This window comes from Schistocerca serialis, chromosome 1 (assembly GCF_023864345.2).
Source record: "Schistocerca serialis cubense isolate TAMUIC-IGC-003099 chromosome 1, iqSchSeri2.2, whole genome shotgun sequence".
Classification (NCBI taxonomy): domain Eukaryota; kingdom Metazoa; phylum Arthropoda; class Insecta; order Orthoptera; family Acrididae; genus Schistocerca; species Schistocerca serialis.
Window position 1 is genome coordinate 780,233,296 of NC_064638.1, and position 19,355 is coordinate 780,252,650.

Sequence of the window (19,355 nt, forward strand, 5' to 3'; positions counted from 1 at the left end):
AAGTACTGGACAATTAAAAACTTTAAAAACTGAGCTCTCAGTTTATTAGGGAGTATATCATCAACGGCCACTCCGGCTGCTCTATATAACCTGCCTCGATGGTGGGATAAGCGTAATGACATCGACTAGTTAAATGCCTGTTACCAGCTACAGGTGCCCATCAATTGATGAGGTAGTTTCCACTGTCGCAGGTGTCAACTCAGGGCTAAGGGGGTGCAGAATGAAAACCAAGGGTCTCGAAAATGCCAATGAATCACAGAATACTTTCCACTTGCTTGCTGACGGCCTACTCAAATTTCATCCACAAGTGGAGCGGTTCAAGCAGTATCTTATTTTGTATACATGAATTATTGCTGCACTGTTTACTTTTATTGAAATGATTTTATGTCTGCCATTTGACTTTAGATTTGTCCTACTTTACTCATTGTCCGTTCTTTCTCTTTTTTCCTGTGTTTTTCACTGCCTTCCAAGTCCCAAACGCTCCGACATCCGAGCCACGCTGTATCAGCGGCCTCGTCGCCGCACAACACACGGCTCCATAACCGCGCTGATTCCTGGGGCAGGCATCTCATGGCCTAACTTACCCACCCACTATTATCATTCACTGTTCACATTTCCTCGCCCTTTAAAAAAGATTCCGGCTAGAACAACCGGGGAGAGCGGTCATATGTGCGTGAGTTTTGTCTATGTTATTGTATGAATGTGTACGTGTGCTGTGCCTCCTTTCCGAAGAATGCTTTGGCTGTAAATTTATGTGAACACTCTTTTCGTCATGCCTGCTTTATGCTTGGCGTGTGAGTAGCAATCTATCAGTTTCACACTGTAGTTATTCCCTCTTGAAGTTTGTTGTAAATAATCCACTGCACTTCAGCAGGAACAATTACAGTACCAGGAGAAAAAATGTCATTCATTACGCCACACTAAGGTTGTCTGTAGCACAAACAGGGGTTCACAGTGCTGCAACCAAAAGTGTTGATCACTTAGCCATTGATACAAAATGCCTGACACCCAGCAAAGTAAAATTAGAAACTGAACTGAAAACGTTTCTCTTTGATAACTCCTCCTATTTCGCGGAAGATTACTGTTATATGCAAATGGTGATGGGTAGGAATTACTCCCCAATGTCTGTCTGTCATTAATTAGAAAATGTAAAACTAATAAATGATCACCATGCAGGCGTGTTAACAAAATAAATGTCAATATATAATTACTGGTTCCATATCATTACTATTTATCGTGCAAAAGATACATGGAACATGAAACTAAGCAACTAACTTTTGGTATATCACAAAGCAAAGTATAGACTTATATGCTAAAATGAAGCAGATGATCAAAGTAGAAGCACATTCCAATTGTGCTATTCTTGAAAAACTGACGGAGTTACAGGCGAGAAATATTTCGGAAAAAGAAGCAAATTGGTTACTGTTGGCAAAGTAGGCCTACATCTTATGCAGGCTAGGCTAGCATTACTAAAAAGCTATTGACAAACATGTTAAAGAAAAGTATCCATTTTAAGAGGTCTTAAGCGTTTGCGACCATTCCCTTCATCACATTTATAGCATTCCACAATGCTGGAAGATGTTTAAAAAATTATGTCTGTTTTTACCTAGTAAATTTCTGTTGTTGGCCACACACTAAATGACACGTCATAGGTAAGATTTCAAAGTGAGAAGATGGTTAAACTACAGGGAGACTAGTACAGTGGCAATATAATAAAACTATAACTCCATTCTGCATGGACCTACACCTCTATGCAGTCCTGTTTCTTTGACATTTCAATAATCATTCACTTTGTAGACGTGCCCAAGATACGATAGCATCGCTTGCTTCTTTAGTAATTGCACACGTTTATGAGCTAGCAAAGAACACTTAGGTAAGTTTTTTGCAAACGTGAACCCTAAAAATGTTGTGCATACGAGAACAGAAAACGTTCGAAATTGCCTTTCTTACACTATTTTGTTCATTAAGCACTGTAATTTTAGTATTTAAAATAGCTGTTGCGCGCACACAACAGAAATAATGAACAAGGAGCAATGATAAACAGTAGTCTTCTAATCTTTTGGGCTACTTAAAATGGCGGCAGGTCCAGACCACTCAGCTTTCAAAACAACGTACAGCGTAGGTCTGTAGTGCCATCGCCCTTCTTTTGTTTTATCTCCATACAGTAGATACAAAAGATACAAGAACTATGAGGTATAGAGTGCTTGCAAAGGAAAGTGTTACATTTCTTTAATATTACGCAGAAATAGCTACGTTAACTAAAAAATAAAACAAAGTTCTTTCCTTGTGCAGGTACGTTTAACGACTATTGAAAAATTAAGTTTCAGTTATACAAATATTGGATTACTATTTAAATTCCACTCTATTTTTCAACACTCGTTAATTGTATCTGCAAATGAAAAAAACTTTATGTTTTCACTTTTAGCTAGTGTAACTACTTTTGCGTAGTATTAAAAATTTAATACTTTCCTTTGTAAACACTTACATACACTGAAGCGCCAAAGAAACTGGTATAGGCATGCGTATTCAAATACAGAGTTATGCAAACAAGCAGAATTCAGCGCTGCGGTCGGGAAAGACCATACACAGCAAGAGTCTGGCGCAGTTGTTTGATCGGTGACTGCTGCTACAATGGTAGGTTATCAAGATATAAGGGAGTTTGAACGTGATGTTACAGTCGGCGCACGAGCGATAGGAGACAGTATCTTCGAGGTAGCGATGAAGTGGGGATTTTCCTGTACGACCATTTCACGAGTGTACCGCCAATATCGGGAATCCGGTAAAACATCAAATCTCCAACGTGGCTGTGGCCGGAAGAAGATCCAGCAAGAACCAGACCAACAATGTCTGAAGAGAATCGTTCAACGTGACAGAAGTGCAAACCTTTCGCAAACTGCTGCAGATTTCAGTGCAGGGCCATCAGCAAGTGTCAGCGTGCGAACCATTCAACTAAACATCATCAATGTGGGCTTTCAGAACCGAAAGTCCAATCGTGTACCCTTGATAACTGCACAACAAAAAGCTTTACGCCTCGACTTGTCCCGACAACACCGACATAGGACTGTTGATGACCTGAAACATCTTGCCGGGTCGGACGAGTCTCGATTCAAATTGTATCGAGCGAATGGACGTGTACGGGTGTGGAGACAACATCATGAATCCATGGACCCTGCATGTCAGCAGGGGACTGTTCAAGCTGGTGGAAGCTCTGTAATGGTGTGGGGCGTGTGCGGTTGGAGTGATACGGAACCTCTGATGCGTCTAGATACTACTCTGACAGGTGACACGTTTGTAAGCATCCTGCCTGATCAGCTTCATCCGTTCTTGTCCATAGTGAATTCCGACGGTCTTGGGGAATTCCAGCAGGACAGTCTGACACCCCACACGCCCAGAATTGCTACAGAGTGGCTCTAGGACCACTGTTCTGAATTTAAACTCTTCCGCTGGCCACCGAACTCCACACACATGAACATTATTAAGGATCTCTGGGATGCCTTGCAACGTACTGTTCAGAAGAGATCTCGACCCCCTCGTAGTCTTACGGATTTATGGACAGCTGTGCAGGATTCATGGTGTCAGTTCCCTCCAGCACTACTTCAGACATTAGTCGAGTCCGCGACATGTCGTGTTGTGGAACTTCTGCATGCTCGCGGGGGCCCTACGTGATATTAGTCAGGTGTACCAGTTTCTTTGGCTCTTCAGTGTATAATTTATGTTTTGTTTGTTGTGTATAAATAATATCTGTGTAAGTCGCACGTCATTTTATCTGTGTTTGCGACATTCAGTTGGCTGACGATGGCCTAGGAAGCCGAAGCCGGTTCGTGGCAAAATAAAAATAATTTTCGGGATAATGAAAAGTGTTTGCTGTTTCATACTATTTTTGTGTTTGTTATAGTAATAAGAAATTATTCCAGAATGAGATTTTCACTCTGCAGTGGAGTGTGTGCTGATATGAAACTTCCTGGCAGATTAAAACTGTGTGCCGGACCGAGACTCGAACTCGGGACCTTTGTCTTTCGCGGGCAAGTGCTCTACCAACTGAGCTACCCAAGCACGACTCACGCCCCGTCCCCGTAGGTTCGCAGGAGAGCTTCTGTAAAGTTTGGAAGGTAGGAGACGAGATACTGCCAGAAGTAAAGCTGTGAGGAGCCGGCACGGCAGCTCAGCGTGTTCGGTCAGAAGGTTAGCAGCCCTCTGTAATAAAAGAAACTGAGTTAATCGATCAACAACGAACTTAAACGGATGGCTTACGACGTCCGCATCGAGCAGATGCAACGAACGAAAGCGAACAAAATGAGATTTTAAAAAAGCCAGCACGGTAGCTCAGAGTGCTCGTTCAGAGGGTCAGTCGCCCTCTGAAAAAAAAAAAAAAAAAAAAAAAAAACCTGAGTTAATTGATCAACAACGAACTTAAACGGATGTCTTACGACGTCCGCTCAGAGCAGATAAAGCGAACAAAATGAGATTAAAGAAAAAAAGCGGTCTAAAACGCAAAAAAAAATTGTATAGCACTTGCCCGCGAAAGGCAAAGGTCCCGAGTTCGAGTCTTGGTCCGGCTCACAGTTTTAATCTGCCAGGAAGTTTCAAGAAATTACTATTATTATATCAAAACAAATATTTTATTGTTTTTATTACCAAAATCTCATGCATCTGTAGTCGTTAAAAGTGGGTGTAACGGCGGGGCCGCTTGTTTATTTATGTGTGCGTGTGCATGTATGTATGTGCGTGTGAGAACTGAATCCGTGATCGGCGCCTGTACTGACGCCGATATGAAGTGCACTTGAGTTGCGTGCAGAGTGTGTGAGACGTGGATGTCGTGGTGTTCGCAGAGGCGACGCCACGCCCGGCGTCGGTGGCGACGGCGGCGACGTTCCGCCCCGAGGCGGCGTGCTCGCGCCAGGGCGGGCTGTGCGTGCTGGCCGCGGAGTGCCCGCCGGGCTCGCTGCACAACACCACCGGCCTCTGTCCGCAGCAGCAGCCGCAGGGCGTCGAGTGCTGCTACGGCCGTAAGTATACACCACAGTACACGGTAGACACTACGAGCCGCACCTCTTTCTCCGGCTGCAATGCTGGCGGCCGACATGCGAACAGCTTAGCCCGAGGTTTTATGGAATTAACGGTATAAAAAACAGATGACTCACGCGTTATTTAGCAAAATGAGAGTACGTTGTTGTACTTCGTAGTTAATCAGCTGTAGACAGGAGAGGGGGGGAGGGTGGGGGAGGGGGGGGGGGGTTGGTAGCGATTAGTGGTGTTCCACACAAAAGATTTAATACGGGGTCTTCCAATTTATCACATATGTTAATCATCTTTGGGTAACGGCCTTGCCGCAGTGCACACACCGGTTCCCGTGAGATCATCGAAGTTAAGCGCTGTCGGGCGTGGTCGGCACTTGGATGGGTGACCATCCAGGCCACCATGCGCTGTTGTCATTTTTCGGAGTGCACTCAGCCTCGTGATGCCAATTGAGGAGCTACTCGACCGAATAGTAGCGGCTTCGGTCAAGAATACCATCATAACGACCGGGAGAGCGGCGTGCTGACCCCACGTCCTTCCTATCCGTATCCTCCTATGGAGATGACACGGCGGTCGAATGGTCCCGGTAGGCCACTCGTGGCCTGACGACGGAGTTTTGTTTTAATCATCTTTCATTTCGTATAAATCAAGCCGAATTACAGGGGCAGGACATAAATATTACCGTTTCTAATAAGGAGTAGAAATAGCCGTTGGTATTCAAAACAGCTTCCTGCCTTCTCAGAAGACGTAAATACAGGTACCGGTACTCTATTGCTTTTAACGGAATCTTACACTACTCTTCCTGCAAAATAGTGGCAAGTTCAGGTAACGATGATGGAGATGGATAGCGATCACGCACCCTTCTTTTCAAAGAGGTTCAATAATATTCAGACGTAATTACTATGGCGGTCGGGGGAGATGCAGCAATTCATCCTCGTACTCACAAAAGCAGTGCTGGACGATGTGAGATTTGCGGCCGGCCGCAGTGGCCGAGCGGTTCTAGGCGCTACACTCTGGAGCCGCGCGACCGCTACGGTCGCAAGTTCGAATCCTGCCTCGGGCATGGATATGTGTGTGATGTCCTTTGGTTAGTTAGGTTTAAGTAGTTCTGAGTTCTAGGGGACTGATGACCACAGCAGCTAAGTCCCATAGTGCTCAGAGCCATTTGAACCATTTTGAACTGCTGCTACGGTCGCAGGTTCGAATCCTGCCTCGGGCATGGCTGTGTGTGATGTCCTTAGGTTAGTTAGGTTTAAGTAGTTCTAAGTCTAGGGGACTGATGACCTCAGATGCTATGTCCCATAGTGCTCAGAGCCATTTGAATCATTTTTTGAGATTTGCGAACAGGTGAACAGGGGCCCTGCCGTTTCAGAACACCGTATCACCATTGGGGAATAAACACTGGCATGGACCTCATTGGCCAAAATGAGCACATAATTCTTGACAGTAATACGATCTTATAGAGTAACAGTGAGGCCCATGGAATATCGCGATGTGGTTGCTCAAATCGTCACCGACCCCTCCCCTATCCGTCATGTCTAACTCTTGGGACGTAAACTCGGCCAAAATTTGTAAACAGTAGGTAAGAAGTCTCATCCGACCACATCACATTCTTCTATTGCTCCATAGTCCACATTTTATGGCTTCGGTACGATGTTTTCCTGCTACGTACATTTGCATCCCTGATGAGTGGCTTCACAATTCCAGCTCGGCCTGCTATTCCCAGCATATGTACACTATATAATCAAAAGTATCCGGAAACTCCCAAAACATACGTTTCTCATATTAGGTGCATTGTGCTGCTATCTACTGCCAGGTACTCCATATCAGCGACCTCAGTAGTCGTTAGACATCGTGACAGAACAGACTGTGGCGCTCCGCGGAACTCACGGACTTCGAACGTGGTCAGGTGATTAGGTGTCGCTTGTGTCATACGTCTGTACGAGAGATTTACTCACGCCTAAATATCCCTAAGGTCCACTGTTTCTGATGTGATAGTGAAGTGGAAACTTGAAGGGACGCGTACAGCACAAAAGCATACAGGCCGACTTCGTCTGTTGACTGATGGAGACCGCCGACAGTTGAAGAGGGTCGTAATGTGTAATAGGTAGACATCTATCCAGACCATCACACAGGAATTCCAGACTGCATCAAGATCCACTGCAAGTACTATGACACTTAGGCAGGAGGTGAGAAAACTTGAATTTCATGGCCGAGCAGCTATTCATAAGCCACACATCACGGCGGTAAAGGCCAAACTACGCCTCTCTTGGTGTAAGGAACGTAAACATTGGACGACTGAACAGTGGAAAAACGTTGTGTGGGGCGACGAATCACGGCACACAATGTGGCGATCCGATGGCAGGGTGTGGGTATGGCGAATGCCCGGTGAACGTAATCTGCCAGCGTGGGTAGTGCCAACAGTAAAATTCGGAGGCGGTGGTGCTATGGTTTGGTCGTGTTTTTGATGGAGGGGGCTTGCACCCCTTGTTGTTTTGCGTGGAACTGTCACAGCACAGGCCTACATCGATGTTTTAAGCACCTTGTTGCTCCCCATTGTTGAAGAGCAATTCGGGAATGGCGATTGCATCATTCTACATTATCGAGCACCTGTTCATAATGCACGACCTGTGGCGGAGTGGTTACACGACAGTAACATCCCGGCAATGGACTGGCCTGCACAGAGTCCTGATCTGAATCCTATAGAACACCTTTGGGATACTTTTGAAACCCGACTTCGTGCCAGGCCTCACCGACCGAAATCGATACCTCGCCTCAGTGCAGCATTCCGTGAAGAACGGGTTGCCATTCCCCAAGAAACCTTCAAGCACCTGAGTGAACGTATGCCTGCAAGAGTGGAAGCTGTCACCAAGGCTGAGGGTGGACCAACACCGTAGTGAATTCCAGCATTACCGATGGAGGGCGCCACGAACTTGTAAGTCATTTTCAGACAGGTGTCCGGATATTTCTGATCACATAGTGTAGCTCCCTTCGTGTTAATTTGGTGCTGACAAGTTTCACGAATCCGACATGCATTCCTGCAGTGACTTTTGCTGCTGTCGTCACAATCCTGTTTAATCACTCTTCGTCGTGATCACTCAACACACACTTTCACCTGCGTTGTGACTTAGCGAATGAGGTTTTCCTGTTTTCCCTGTATCTAGTGTAAATCTCCGATACGCTGTCTCTTGATACAGCATACACTTCTTTAATACGGCGCGTTTTGAACTAACACTTCGCCTATCTTGGTTACGGAAGCACACACCACAACCGCACCAGCCACGTGCTCGCGTTCGAATTCACTTAGCTCCAACGTAATGCAATCACAACTACGCAAATACTGTTCTGACTACGGCTGATACTTGCGACGTGCCGGCCGCGGTGGCCAAGCGGTTCTAGGCGCTTCAGTCCGGAACGCGCGACCGCTACGGTCGCAGGTTCGAATCCTGCCTCGGGCATGGATGTGTGTGATGTCCTTAGGTTAGTTAGGTTTAAGTAGTTCTAAGTTCTAGGGGACTGATGACCTCAGATGTTAAGTCCCATAGTGCTCAGAGCCATCTGAACTTGCTACGTATTGAGGGCATTGCGCAGGTGTCGTTCGTGGTCAAATACAACAGCGCTACCTGGCCCGTCTGGCGTCTACATTTATGTCCAAGTATGCGTTTGTCACGTTGTTTCTAAGTTTTGTCAAACCCCTGCAGTTCTTTTTGAACCGATGCAACAGTTATAATCGTTACTAATAGACATAAAGCAACATAGAAAAGTGTAGAAAACGTTTTTAGAATAGCTGTTAAATATTGTCTGCAAGATACATCTCTCTTACCTTTAATTTTAAGAAAATACAGAATATTCCGTTCTGAACATCAGATCGTAATATGTTTACAGCATGAACAGCAGTGAGCAAGGCAGAGTCTTGCAATTTTTTGAGGACACGTTTCGAACAGAATTAAGTTAAAAAAAATTGAGTTCCTTAAACAGGTCATTTCAGCTACTTTTGCACTTCATTTTACTGCACTCCTGGGAAAGATACACATTCGTAAGCTAACATACTTTGCTTATTCTCATTTCAGTAATATCATACGGAAAAGCATTCTGGGATAATTCGTTTTTAAGGGACAGTATTCTGTTGTCAAAATCGTGCCATAGGAACAGTTTACTGTGCTCACCCTCTATTACGTTGTAGACAACCATCTTATACAGGTAGATCGTCTTGATATCTCTCATTATGTTCTTAAATGATGCCATTTACACACCCTGATATCTGTCATTATGTTCCAAAAGCGTGCAGCGAGGACACCCGCGAAGAACTGAAAAACATAATTGATTTAAAAAATACCTACAACAGTTCTTAAATGTACGGTGCGATTTCCGTAACAAAAGATTATCTATAGCACTTTCTGATCTGTTATGATGTGTCTTCTTCTTCCTGTATTTTGTCTCATTCCTTTGCTGGCGTCTCGTTTTTCTGCCGCATTGCACTTTTTTAACAGTAGCTTGGTTTATCAGTTCATTCTTAATGACTGTTTAGTTACACTTACGACTGCCGTCTACTAGTTTACTAAGCGCTGATGGCGCCTGCATGAGGGCGTCATCTACTCGCTTCTAGTGCGCATCTAGCTTATCTTCATCACTAGTTCAGTAACTTGTTTCTAGTTTTGACATTGAGAAGTCTTTCTCTTATGATTAATTTTTGTTCTGAATGTTCTTAGTTATGAAGATGCGAGTTAGGAATTTCTATGTCAGCTGTAATCTTCATCTCCAAAAATCAGGGCGCCATGTTATACTGTAAACTCCTCTTCGGGCCTCGTCAGTTGACGAGTTACAATATAACGTATTGAAGTGCACATGGTTGTATGTAGAACTTATTTTGATGTGAAATTAAGTTTCCTATTATTTTAGTGTATCCTTTTTTCTTCCTCTTTAAACAGATCATTTGATGATAACTCGGGAATAAATGTGACGTGAAACTGATACAGAAAAAAATAGCAACTGTAATGGTTGGCGTTATTGTATGCAGCACGGTGGTCTGGTCTTCCATCTTTTAAGGATAATCTGAACAGCACAGTTACATCGGTGAGGTGTTAGAGCTCGAGACATTTCGCCACATTCATGCAACTTCATAAGCCATATTTCAACAGTACGATGTCCAGCGTTAGTGGTGGATGTTGTAACCTTATTCATTGTCACTTAACCATACAGCATTTATCTATTATACGAGCATTTAATTTCCGTATGACAAATATTATACACATTTTAAAGAATAATTGAAAACATGTAATACAGTTAAATTTCCGCTTATCTGGTTTTTCTTGTTGATGACGTTAGTTAATTATAGGCAGTCGTTGAACAGCGTCCCAAGAAAAGTCGGGTACCTTACTTAATTCACATCTGTCATAGTGAGAAAATATTTCACATTTAAATAACAGACACAGAGTCTGATTAAATTCGCGGTAAATACAAAAATTGTTTCTATTCTTCACAATAAATTTATTCAACCTGCAATCCCATCTTCTAATCGGCTCCTAGCTAATCTGGTTCACTACTTGTACCGAACACAGAAGGTATCACTGACAGAGATGGCGTGGAAACCATAGCTATTGTAATTATAACATCTTTAACATTATTGTTTACGAGCACATTTTGGATTTCCCTCGAAATATTTTGTGTTACAGACTCACCGGTAACAGTATAGATGCCCTACAATGTGACGAAATTATAGATATTACCAAGAAAATAACTAGGATGCGTCAGAACAGTACATATTTGTAATTCCGACAAAATTTGCTTCTAGAAAATACAAATAGAAAACTAACATTATCTGCGTCACTCCAAAATCACAATATGAACTTACTGACGTTGCGTCAGCGAAAGTAAGTGAACTTACCAACAATCCGCGTAACGAAATCCTGTAGCTCTGAAAATATTACAGCGTTCAAAAAGCGTTATCGACAAATTAAGGTACCACTGCTTCTCTTCACTACACATTCATCCGATACGTCACTCAAGGAGTATATCTGTGTGACAATCCTCCAGAAACCACTGTTAGTGTTCTGTGAACCCGCATGCTCAAACCGCATGGGGAGGAATTACCTAGAAACATCTCCAGGCCCTCTTCCATCATTTCATATAATGACTATTAGAGATCCTGAACGTAGTACGTGGGTGGGGGGGGGGGGGGAGGGGGTTACCACACACCGTGTCAAAAATCGTGTACTGTTCTACTGTTCTGTACGCAACTAGAAGAAGCACCAGTATCCTTCACTGAAATCAATACAATTATAAAAATTGTAAAAAACAAAAGCTCTTTTTTGGGGTTGATAGAATTTCAAACAGAATTGTGAAAAGTTGTTCCAGGTTAATGAGTAATGTCCTTCTTGATATGTGGAATGCATCTCACGCAATTATTAAATCACTTCATAAGTAAGGTGACGAGACAGACTTAAACAATTATCGTGCAGTTTCCTTTATGAGATCTTTTCTCCAAGAAATATTTTAAAAAGAGATGTACTCTAGAGTAGTCGCAAACAATTTACTTAACATATCACAGTTTGGATTTCAGAAAGGCTGTACCACAGTGAATGCCAATTATACAACCGCTCATAAAATAGTACAATCCTTACGTTATAACATATTGCCAGTTGGTATTTTTTGTGATCTTCCCAAGGCGTTTGATTGTGTAGAGCACACAGCTGATTTGAATCATATTTGACAAGCAGAATGCAAAATGTTGTGCTGAATAATTCAGATAATGTTGGAAAGGTAGAAAATTTTAGTGACTGGGAAAGGAAGTCACAAAAATAGTCAGACGGGGTTCAATTTTGGGTCCACTTCTATTCCTTGTATCTGTGAATGACCTTCCACTTAACATCCAAGAAGCAAAGTGGTACTTTTTGCAGACAATACTTGTGTTATAACAAATTCCACTAAAGAGAAAGCAACAGAAGAGCTGGTAAATGATATTTTCCCAAGAATTATTAAGTGATTCTCTAAAAATTTACTCTCCCTAAATTTTGGAAGAACGCACTACATTCAGTTCTGTAGAACAGATTGTGCGGTACCAGCAACCGATGCAGCACGTGCGCAGTACTCAGTAAGTAGGGTAGAATGCTCCAAATTTTTGGATGTACCTACTGAACTTCTTAGACAATTAAGCTCAGCTACTTTTGCTCTTCGTATAATTGCTAATCTTGTAAACAAACGTATGAACCACCTGACATATTTTGTATATTTCCACTCAACAATGTATAGAATAATTTTGCGGCAACTCATCACATAGAAAGAAAGTATTGACTGTACAAAAGCGAGCAGTAAGAATAATACGTTGTGTTCACCCACTGACGTCATGTAGGTACCTGTTCAAGGAGATAGGCATTTTAGCTGCACCGTCACAGTACATATATTCGCTAGTAAAATTCCTCATTAATAATCCATCACAATTTGAGAATAACAGTGATGTACATACCTACATCACCAGAGGAAAAAATGACCTTTGGTACCCATTGTGAAAGCTGCAATAGTTCAGAGAGGTGTTCAGTATGCAGCGACAAAAATGTTTTGATCATTTGCTCAGACACATAAAATGTCTGACCGGTAGTGGAGAAAGTTGTAAATGTAATTTAAAATTATTTCTTCTGGACAGCTCCTTCTATTCCATTGACGAATTTCTACTTAAAGACGAGTAGTGTGAGTAAAAATAATAGTGTGGTAATTGATGCTAACACTAATCACATATACATATCGTGTAAATTGACTCGTTCCATGTCGTTTCGATAGAAGAATCGTTCAAATGATGTATGAAAGGTGTAACCAACTAACTAATGAATCGTAGCTGTTTGTGTCTTGTCACGTACGTGAGCTGTGACATGAAGATCGTTAAGTCGGTGGTAATTTTCACAGCATTCGAACTATCTGCTAGATTTCTGAAGCCAGATGAACTGATGTGGTTCCTCGTGCCGTGTTCCAGTGTCGGTGCAGGAGCGGCGCTGCTCGGCGCGCGGGGGCGTGTGCCGGCCCAAACACAAGTGCGGCCGCCAGCTGTGGGAGGAGAGAGCTGAGGACTGCGGACCCACCGACACCTGTTGTATACTCGTCTCCTAGCAACGGGGACTCCCACCTGTCCAGCTGTACTCAGCACAGGCCGTCTATGACGCAGACCGCCTCTAGCCAAGCGAACAGTACTTTTGCTCTTCAGTACGAATACATTTGCTGTTTGCTGCAAAACGACCAAATCATTATCTGTACACCTAATCTTTGCAGAAATGTAGATGCCTTAGCATGTCTGCTACAACTAATGCCTGGGGCTCAGTTCACATTTATTTTAGAATTAGCAGTGTAACAGAGACTACGTCATTTTCTTTTCTTCTAGTATCCCCTAAACTAGCGACGTTAGAGAACAGGGCAGTGGTTCTATTTTGAAGCCACTTGAGATGCATTACTACCAGATGCCGTTCTTTCTTATTCATTTGCTTTCTGACCCAGGAGAAAATATCGTCTGTAAAAAACTCTACCTAGTATTTCATTTTTCATGTGCCCTGAGTGTACAACTAATTCCTTTCAGAATTAATACTGCACAGTAGACAATTCTGTTCCTCTTGTCGCAAGCGATGCTTCAGACAGTCTTATGATCAATTTGAGAATCTCGCTAGCGGTATGTCTTATACAAAATTACAACCAATTGCAACCTTCGCCCTCATTTTGTACCACTGTGACGTTATTAGAAGCTCGGCGAAATAATAATGTTATTATTTAGAGATTAGAATATAATAGCTTTATTGTTTACAATTTGTAATTAATTGTTATTTCGAAAATATAATATTCTTGTTACTTACATATTTATTTTCGTTTCTAACTCCCGTTACTCCCATCCAACCTGAAGAGTATACATGTGCTTATAAATATGACAAAAACCTAATTTTAAATTGTACTTCTTCCATTGAAATGTATTTTCATGGTCGGACTGGTCATGAACCACTCGCTCATGTCTCCTTTTCTACCCATTCTTTTGACAGCACTACAAAATATTATGCACATAGAGCAAACTCGGTTCCAAATTGCTGACGAAAGCTGTCTTCTGCTGCATTTGTGCGTTGTGAGTGTTTGAATGTTTTCATCCTGTTGCTGTACTGCTCTTTACGAGTCCATATTTGAAGCAGACACTGAAAAAATGAATCTTCAGTCTCTATATTACGAATCGTTGCTCTAATATGACAACACACGAATAATAATAAACATAAATGACGTGAGCATAATAGTGATTCTTTCAAATATGGCTACTCAGATGGTAACACCCATCTGAATCCCTTCCAAAATATACAGCCTCGAAGTGGATTAGTTTTCAACGAGTAGAAAAGATCAGTGTTTTTTGATTCATACATACGTGTTTCATAAAGAAAATTTGACATACAAGAACAGCTACAAAAGATCCATCCATAAGGAATGAATGTAATTACCTGTGTGAGAGCAAGAAACGCAGATAGAAAGGCCAAATATTTTTTATCCCTCCTTTAAAACTAGTTTTTTAAAGGTTTCCAACGCTACAATGACTAATGAATGGTGTTCCAAAAGATTTACAGAAGCTGCTTAACTGGCCAGAGAGAAAAATCAGCCGTACATAATACTAATGGCATGTGTTTGTAGCTACATCTATTCCTTCTTCCCTGCCATGCCCTCATTTCATATGTTCTGTAGCATAGAACGTAGCAACAGGAAACAGCAATTAGAAACGATATCAGCCAACCTATTCGATGTTTGCAAATGCTGTATTGGCTACTTGTAGGAGGATATAACTGAACCAGATCCCAGTTTCCAATGATCTGCATGAAGATTTGTACTCCGCAAGCTATCTCATAGTGTATGTGGATGGCAAATCGTTAAGGACTCTCATAACGTTCCTGTTTCTCCATTCACAAATGGCGCGCGGAAAGAGCTAGTGATGGTTTGTTTCACTCTATATCAGCTACAACTTCTGTGGTTTTACCGTCGTGGCCATGTCGTGATATGTAAGAGGAAATAAATTAATATTTCTCCACTATTCTTGAAATGTTCTTCTTCTTCTTCTGGTTCCTATCCGTTCCGGATTTTGGCAATCATCTTGGCATGGTTTTCTGTCACCTGCAGCTCTAAATAGCTCTGCAGATGTTTTAGAGGTCCACGTTCTGATGTTCTTAAGCCAGGAATTTCTTCTCCGGCCAACGCTTCACTTCCCTGGTACTTTTCCTTGCGAGACAGACTGGAGGAGATGGTATCTGTTGTTGTTTCGCATGATGTGTCCCAGGTACTGGATCTTTCTTGCTTTCACGGTGGCCAGTACTTCTTTATCTTTCTTCATTCTTCGTAGAACCTCGACATTTGTGACATGCGCTGTCCACGGTATTCTTAACGTTCTCCTGTACAGCCACATCTCAAAAGCCTCCAACAGCTTATCCAATGATTCTGTCAGAGTCCATGTTTCAACACCATATAAGAGGGTGGAAAGCACGTAGCAGCGTAGAAGTCTGATCTCCGTCGTCACTACTAAGCCATATTGCCTGAAACGGTTACTCATCTTATTGAAGACAGCCCTGGATTTTCCAATTCGAGTTCTCACCTCATCAGAAAGATCCCACTATGTACTTGCTCTATGTAATTTTGGCTTATCTTAATGTGACATGCAGGGACTCTGTTTTTACTGGTTATCATTGTTTTGGTTGTTTGAGGGTTGACATCTAGACCACATTCAGAGTTTTTTTGTGCAAGTCTATCGACAAGGTACTGCAAACTATCCTCACTATCAGAAAATATTACAGTGTCTTCAGCATATCGGATGTTATTGATATATTTTCCGTTTAACAGCACTCCCATCTCTACTTCATCAAGAGCTTCCTTAAGGATGTGTTCTGAATAGATGTTGAAAATCAGTGGGGATAATACACAACCCTACCTTACAACTCATAGAATGTCTATGTCTTCTGTATTTTCTCTGTCCCGCCTCACAGAAGCCGACTGGTTCCAATATAGGTTCACAATTATACGTAGGTCTTTATCATCCAAACCAATGCTTCTTAAAATGTCAACGATCTTCTGGTGTTTTACTCTGTCGAATGCCTTCTGATAATAAAGCAGGCATAAATGTCGCAATTCACGTCTCTGCACCTTTGAAATAGTATCTGGATATTAAATAATGCTTCGCGCGTGCCAACTGCATTTCTGAAACCAAACTGTGTGGAAAAAATTTATTCTTCACAGATCTTGTAAATTCTTTGATGAGTGGCCCTCAGAAAAATCTTTAGCACGTGACTCATGAGGCTGATGGTCCTATATTCACCACAAGTCTTAACTCCGGGCATTTTGAGCAATGTAATAAATTCGGATTTAAGCCATTCCCGTGGAATGTTACCAGAGTCGTAGATGTCACTGAATATTGCAGTCAACCATTTTAAATTATCCTCACAGAGCAGCTTGATAATTTCGGCATTCACATTGTCGGGACCAGGTGATTTACCGTCTTTCATTCCATTTATCGCAGCTTGTACTTCTTCCAGCAGAATTCTAGGGCCTGTTTCGCAATACATTTGAGGAAGTTCTGGCCGGTTGCTATAAAAGAGTTGTTCTATGTATGTTTTCCATGTTTCTTTAAGCTCATCTTGTCCAACTATTATTTTTCCTTCATTATTCACCAACCTATTTCCTGTCCTTTTTCTGTAATTTCCTGCCACTTCCCTGACTTTTTTCATGAATATTGGAACTATCATGCTTCAATTGTCACTTCTCTGTTTCACTACACTGTTCCTGTGTTTCCCTTTCCTTAGCTTCTCGTACCCGTTTCCTGATCTCCTTGTTGATATTCTTGTCTTCATCAGGATTAATTTTCGCTTTCCTCCTTCTGGACAGAAGTATCTCTTCAGTCATCCACGACTTCTTTTTGGTGACATTGGATTTTAGATGTTCTTCTTTAACTGACTCCACTATAGAGTTTATCTTTTCAATTTTCTCTTCGGTGCACAAGTTACCTGGTAGAGACTTTAGTTCATTATTAAAATGGACTCCTGCATTTTCTCTTGTGGAAGATTCTTTCAGTTTGCGGATATAATACATTTTGAATTTTTTCGTTTGAACTCTTTTCATTCTGGTTTTAAAGACACCAACTAGGGAATGTGGTCTGAGTTAATGTCGGCACCTGGGTAAGTTTTTATTGAGAGACAGCTGCTTCTATATCTTAGATTTATCAAGACATAATCAATCTGATTCCGGGTAATATTTTCGTCTGAATCTCTTGAGGACTTCCAGGTGCAGAAACGTCTGGGTGGTAGTGTGAAGAATGTGTTAGTTATTACGAATCCCCACTCTCCTGCAAATGCATTGAGTAGTTCGCCTCTCTCATTCCTTTCACTAAGTTCATAGTGACCTGTAATGTTGCCTTCGGATCTCCTTCCTATTTTGGCTTTAAAATCTCCCATAATTATTATAAGATCTTTCATCGGTAGTTGTTGCAAAACACCTGAGATTTGGGAGTAATATTCTGCAACTTCTTCATCACTATAGTCTGTTGTTGGAGCGTAGACCTGAATAATGTTCAGTTGTGCGGGTAGAGCACTTATTTAGAGTAACCACACTCTCTCTGAAACGTTTTTAGAATTCCCGTCCTTTTTTTAAATAACAGTTTTGATCTGCATGTTTTTCAGTTGTTTGGGACACCCGTCACTTTAGCGACGTACGCTAAACTGTTCCTTGAAGTTATTAAGTTCTTACCCATAATCTGTACAGATTCGTATTAGTGTAGCATCATATTTAGTGGCTTCTCGATTATTGGTCTATTTCAGTTGATTTTTAGTTCCTCGATTTCCTTTTATCTATCACCTTACCTTGCTACCTTCACAATGAGTGATCGAGGTACGATTTTCTTCGAAGAAACACTAACGCTTGACTGAATGGCGTATTTAGGCCTTCTTTCCTCCGTGGTTTATGGTCTGAGAACCCCGTTAAACGATAAACTAAATCTTTTGAGCATTGATTGTAAATGAATTTTAGCATTCATTCAGTCCGAAACCACATTCGACTCGCAAAACCCCGCGTGTGTAAGTGAAGTTAGCTGAATCTGAGTTAATCGCGAAACTGCCATACCCTTGTGACTCAGTGCTGAATTTAGTGTACGCAACGGAGTTACTAACGCTGTAATTAATTTAAGCCCTAGCAGTGAATATGAAGGTGGGGAATTGACATAATATTTATCACTAAAAAGGATAGACTGTGATAATAAATTCAAGATTCAATTCCACTCTACAGTTTAGTATAAAAGACATATGGAAAAATAAAGCATTGAAAACAATTCTGAATATCGACGTTACAATGACATACTTTCCGATTAGAGTTGCAAAACTAAAACTATGAGTGGCCAAAGTTAGTCATTGACGTGGAATTGCTTAATCGTTTCGTATATGGCTCTGTGATATGCTTTGTAAAATGACTATAACGATCACCTGACCGTCTGTATGCAACAAGAACTTACGACTCCCAAAGATGTGAGGATGTGCTGATGAATATGAGACATTGAACTCTGTCATGAATTTGATGTGCAAACTCTTGTCTGTCCTAATACGCCAGAGCTGTAAGCGACATTTATCATAATCTTCTAAGCAATATGTACAGAGTACAGACAGCGCGCCTCTCTGGTATGAAATGCAGCGCTACGATCCTGCAGTTGACTCGAACACTTGCGTTCCAGCAGTTCCGCCAGTTGAGAGCGTAACCTGTAGAGCACCGATCTATTCACCTCTAAGCTCCATAACTTCCACACCCCAACTTCTGCTCACCATCTGCCGCAACACATTTTCCAGAATCCAAAACACAGCTTGCTCGTTTATTTCCGCGAACTAAATGAGTGCACCAGTCCACTGAAAAGCTACTAAAGTCTGCCTGTGGAGTAAGTGTTTCATTGACAAAATATCTTGCAAAAAAAAAAAAAAAAAAAAAAAGGCGAAATGTCAACAGGACAGTTAACTGAGTTTCCTTCTCCCTTCCCCCCTCCAACGACAACAACAACAACAACAACTTCCCGCTAAGTGTTACGTCCACCTGACATCTCTTCCATCCGGCCAATCAGTACTCATGCAGTCACCAGGTAGACTCACATACCAGGCCCTGTGAAACGCCCATGCAGCTAGTCGCCGACTTTGCTGCAACTTCCGAACATTAGGTAGGTCGCAGCTGTTTGGCCAAGTTTTCTTAGAAAAGCCAGGAGATGTTTATCTGCTCAAGTATTTCTTTTAACATCCTCCTAGCGCCTACCACCCGCTGACAGAGTTCCATCCTCTGGAACAAAGGTTTTTATCCCGGCCGTCCCGCACACCGCGCTATTAAGTGCA

At 42.0% G+C, this 19,355-nt stretch overlaps 1 protein-coding gene and 1 pseudogene across 1 annotated transcript in view; both read left to right on the forward strand.

The window, feature by feature from the left end:
- Nucleotides 1-13,843, forward strand: part of LOC126458218 (U-scoloptoxin(19)-Sm1a) — a 54,257-nt gene extending 40,414 nt beyond the window's left edge. Inside the window, exons 2-3 of the mRNA XM_050095119.1 lie at nt 4,830-5,006; nt 12,980-13,843. Of these exons, the coding sequence (XP_049951076.1) occupies nt 4,830-5,006; nt 12,980-13,113 (311 nt within the window). The 3' untranslated portion in view covers nt 13,114-13,843. The remainder of the gene's footprint in view (nt 1-4,829; nt 5,007-12,979) is intronic.
- On the forward strand, nt 5,315-5,432 carry LOC126424797 (5S ribosomal RNA; annotated as a pseudogene).
- Nucleotides 13,844-19,355: the final 5,512 nt, after the last annotated feature.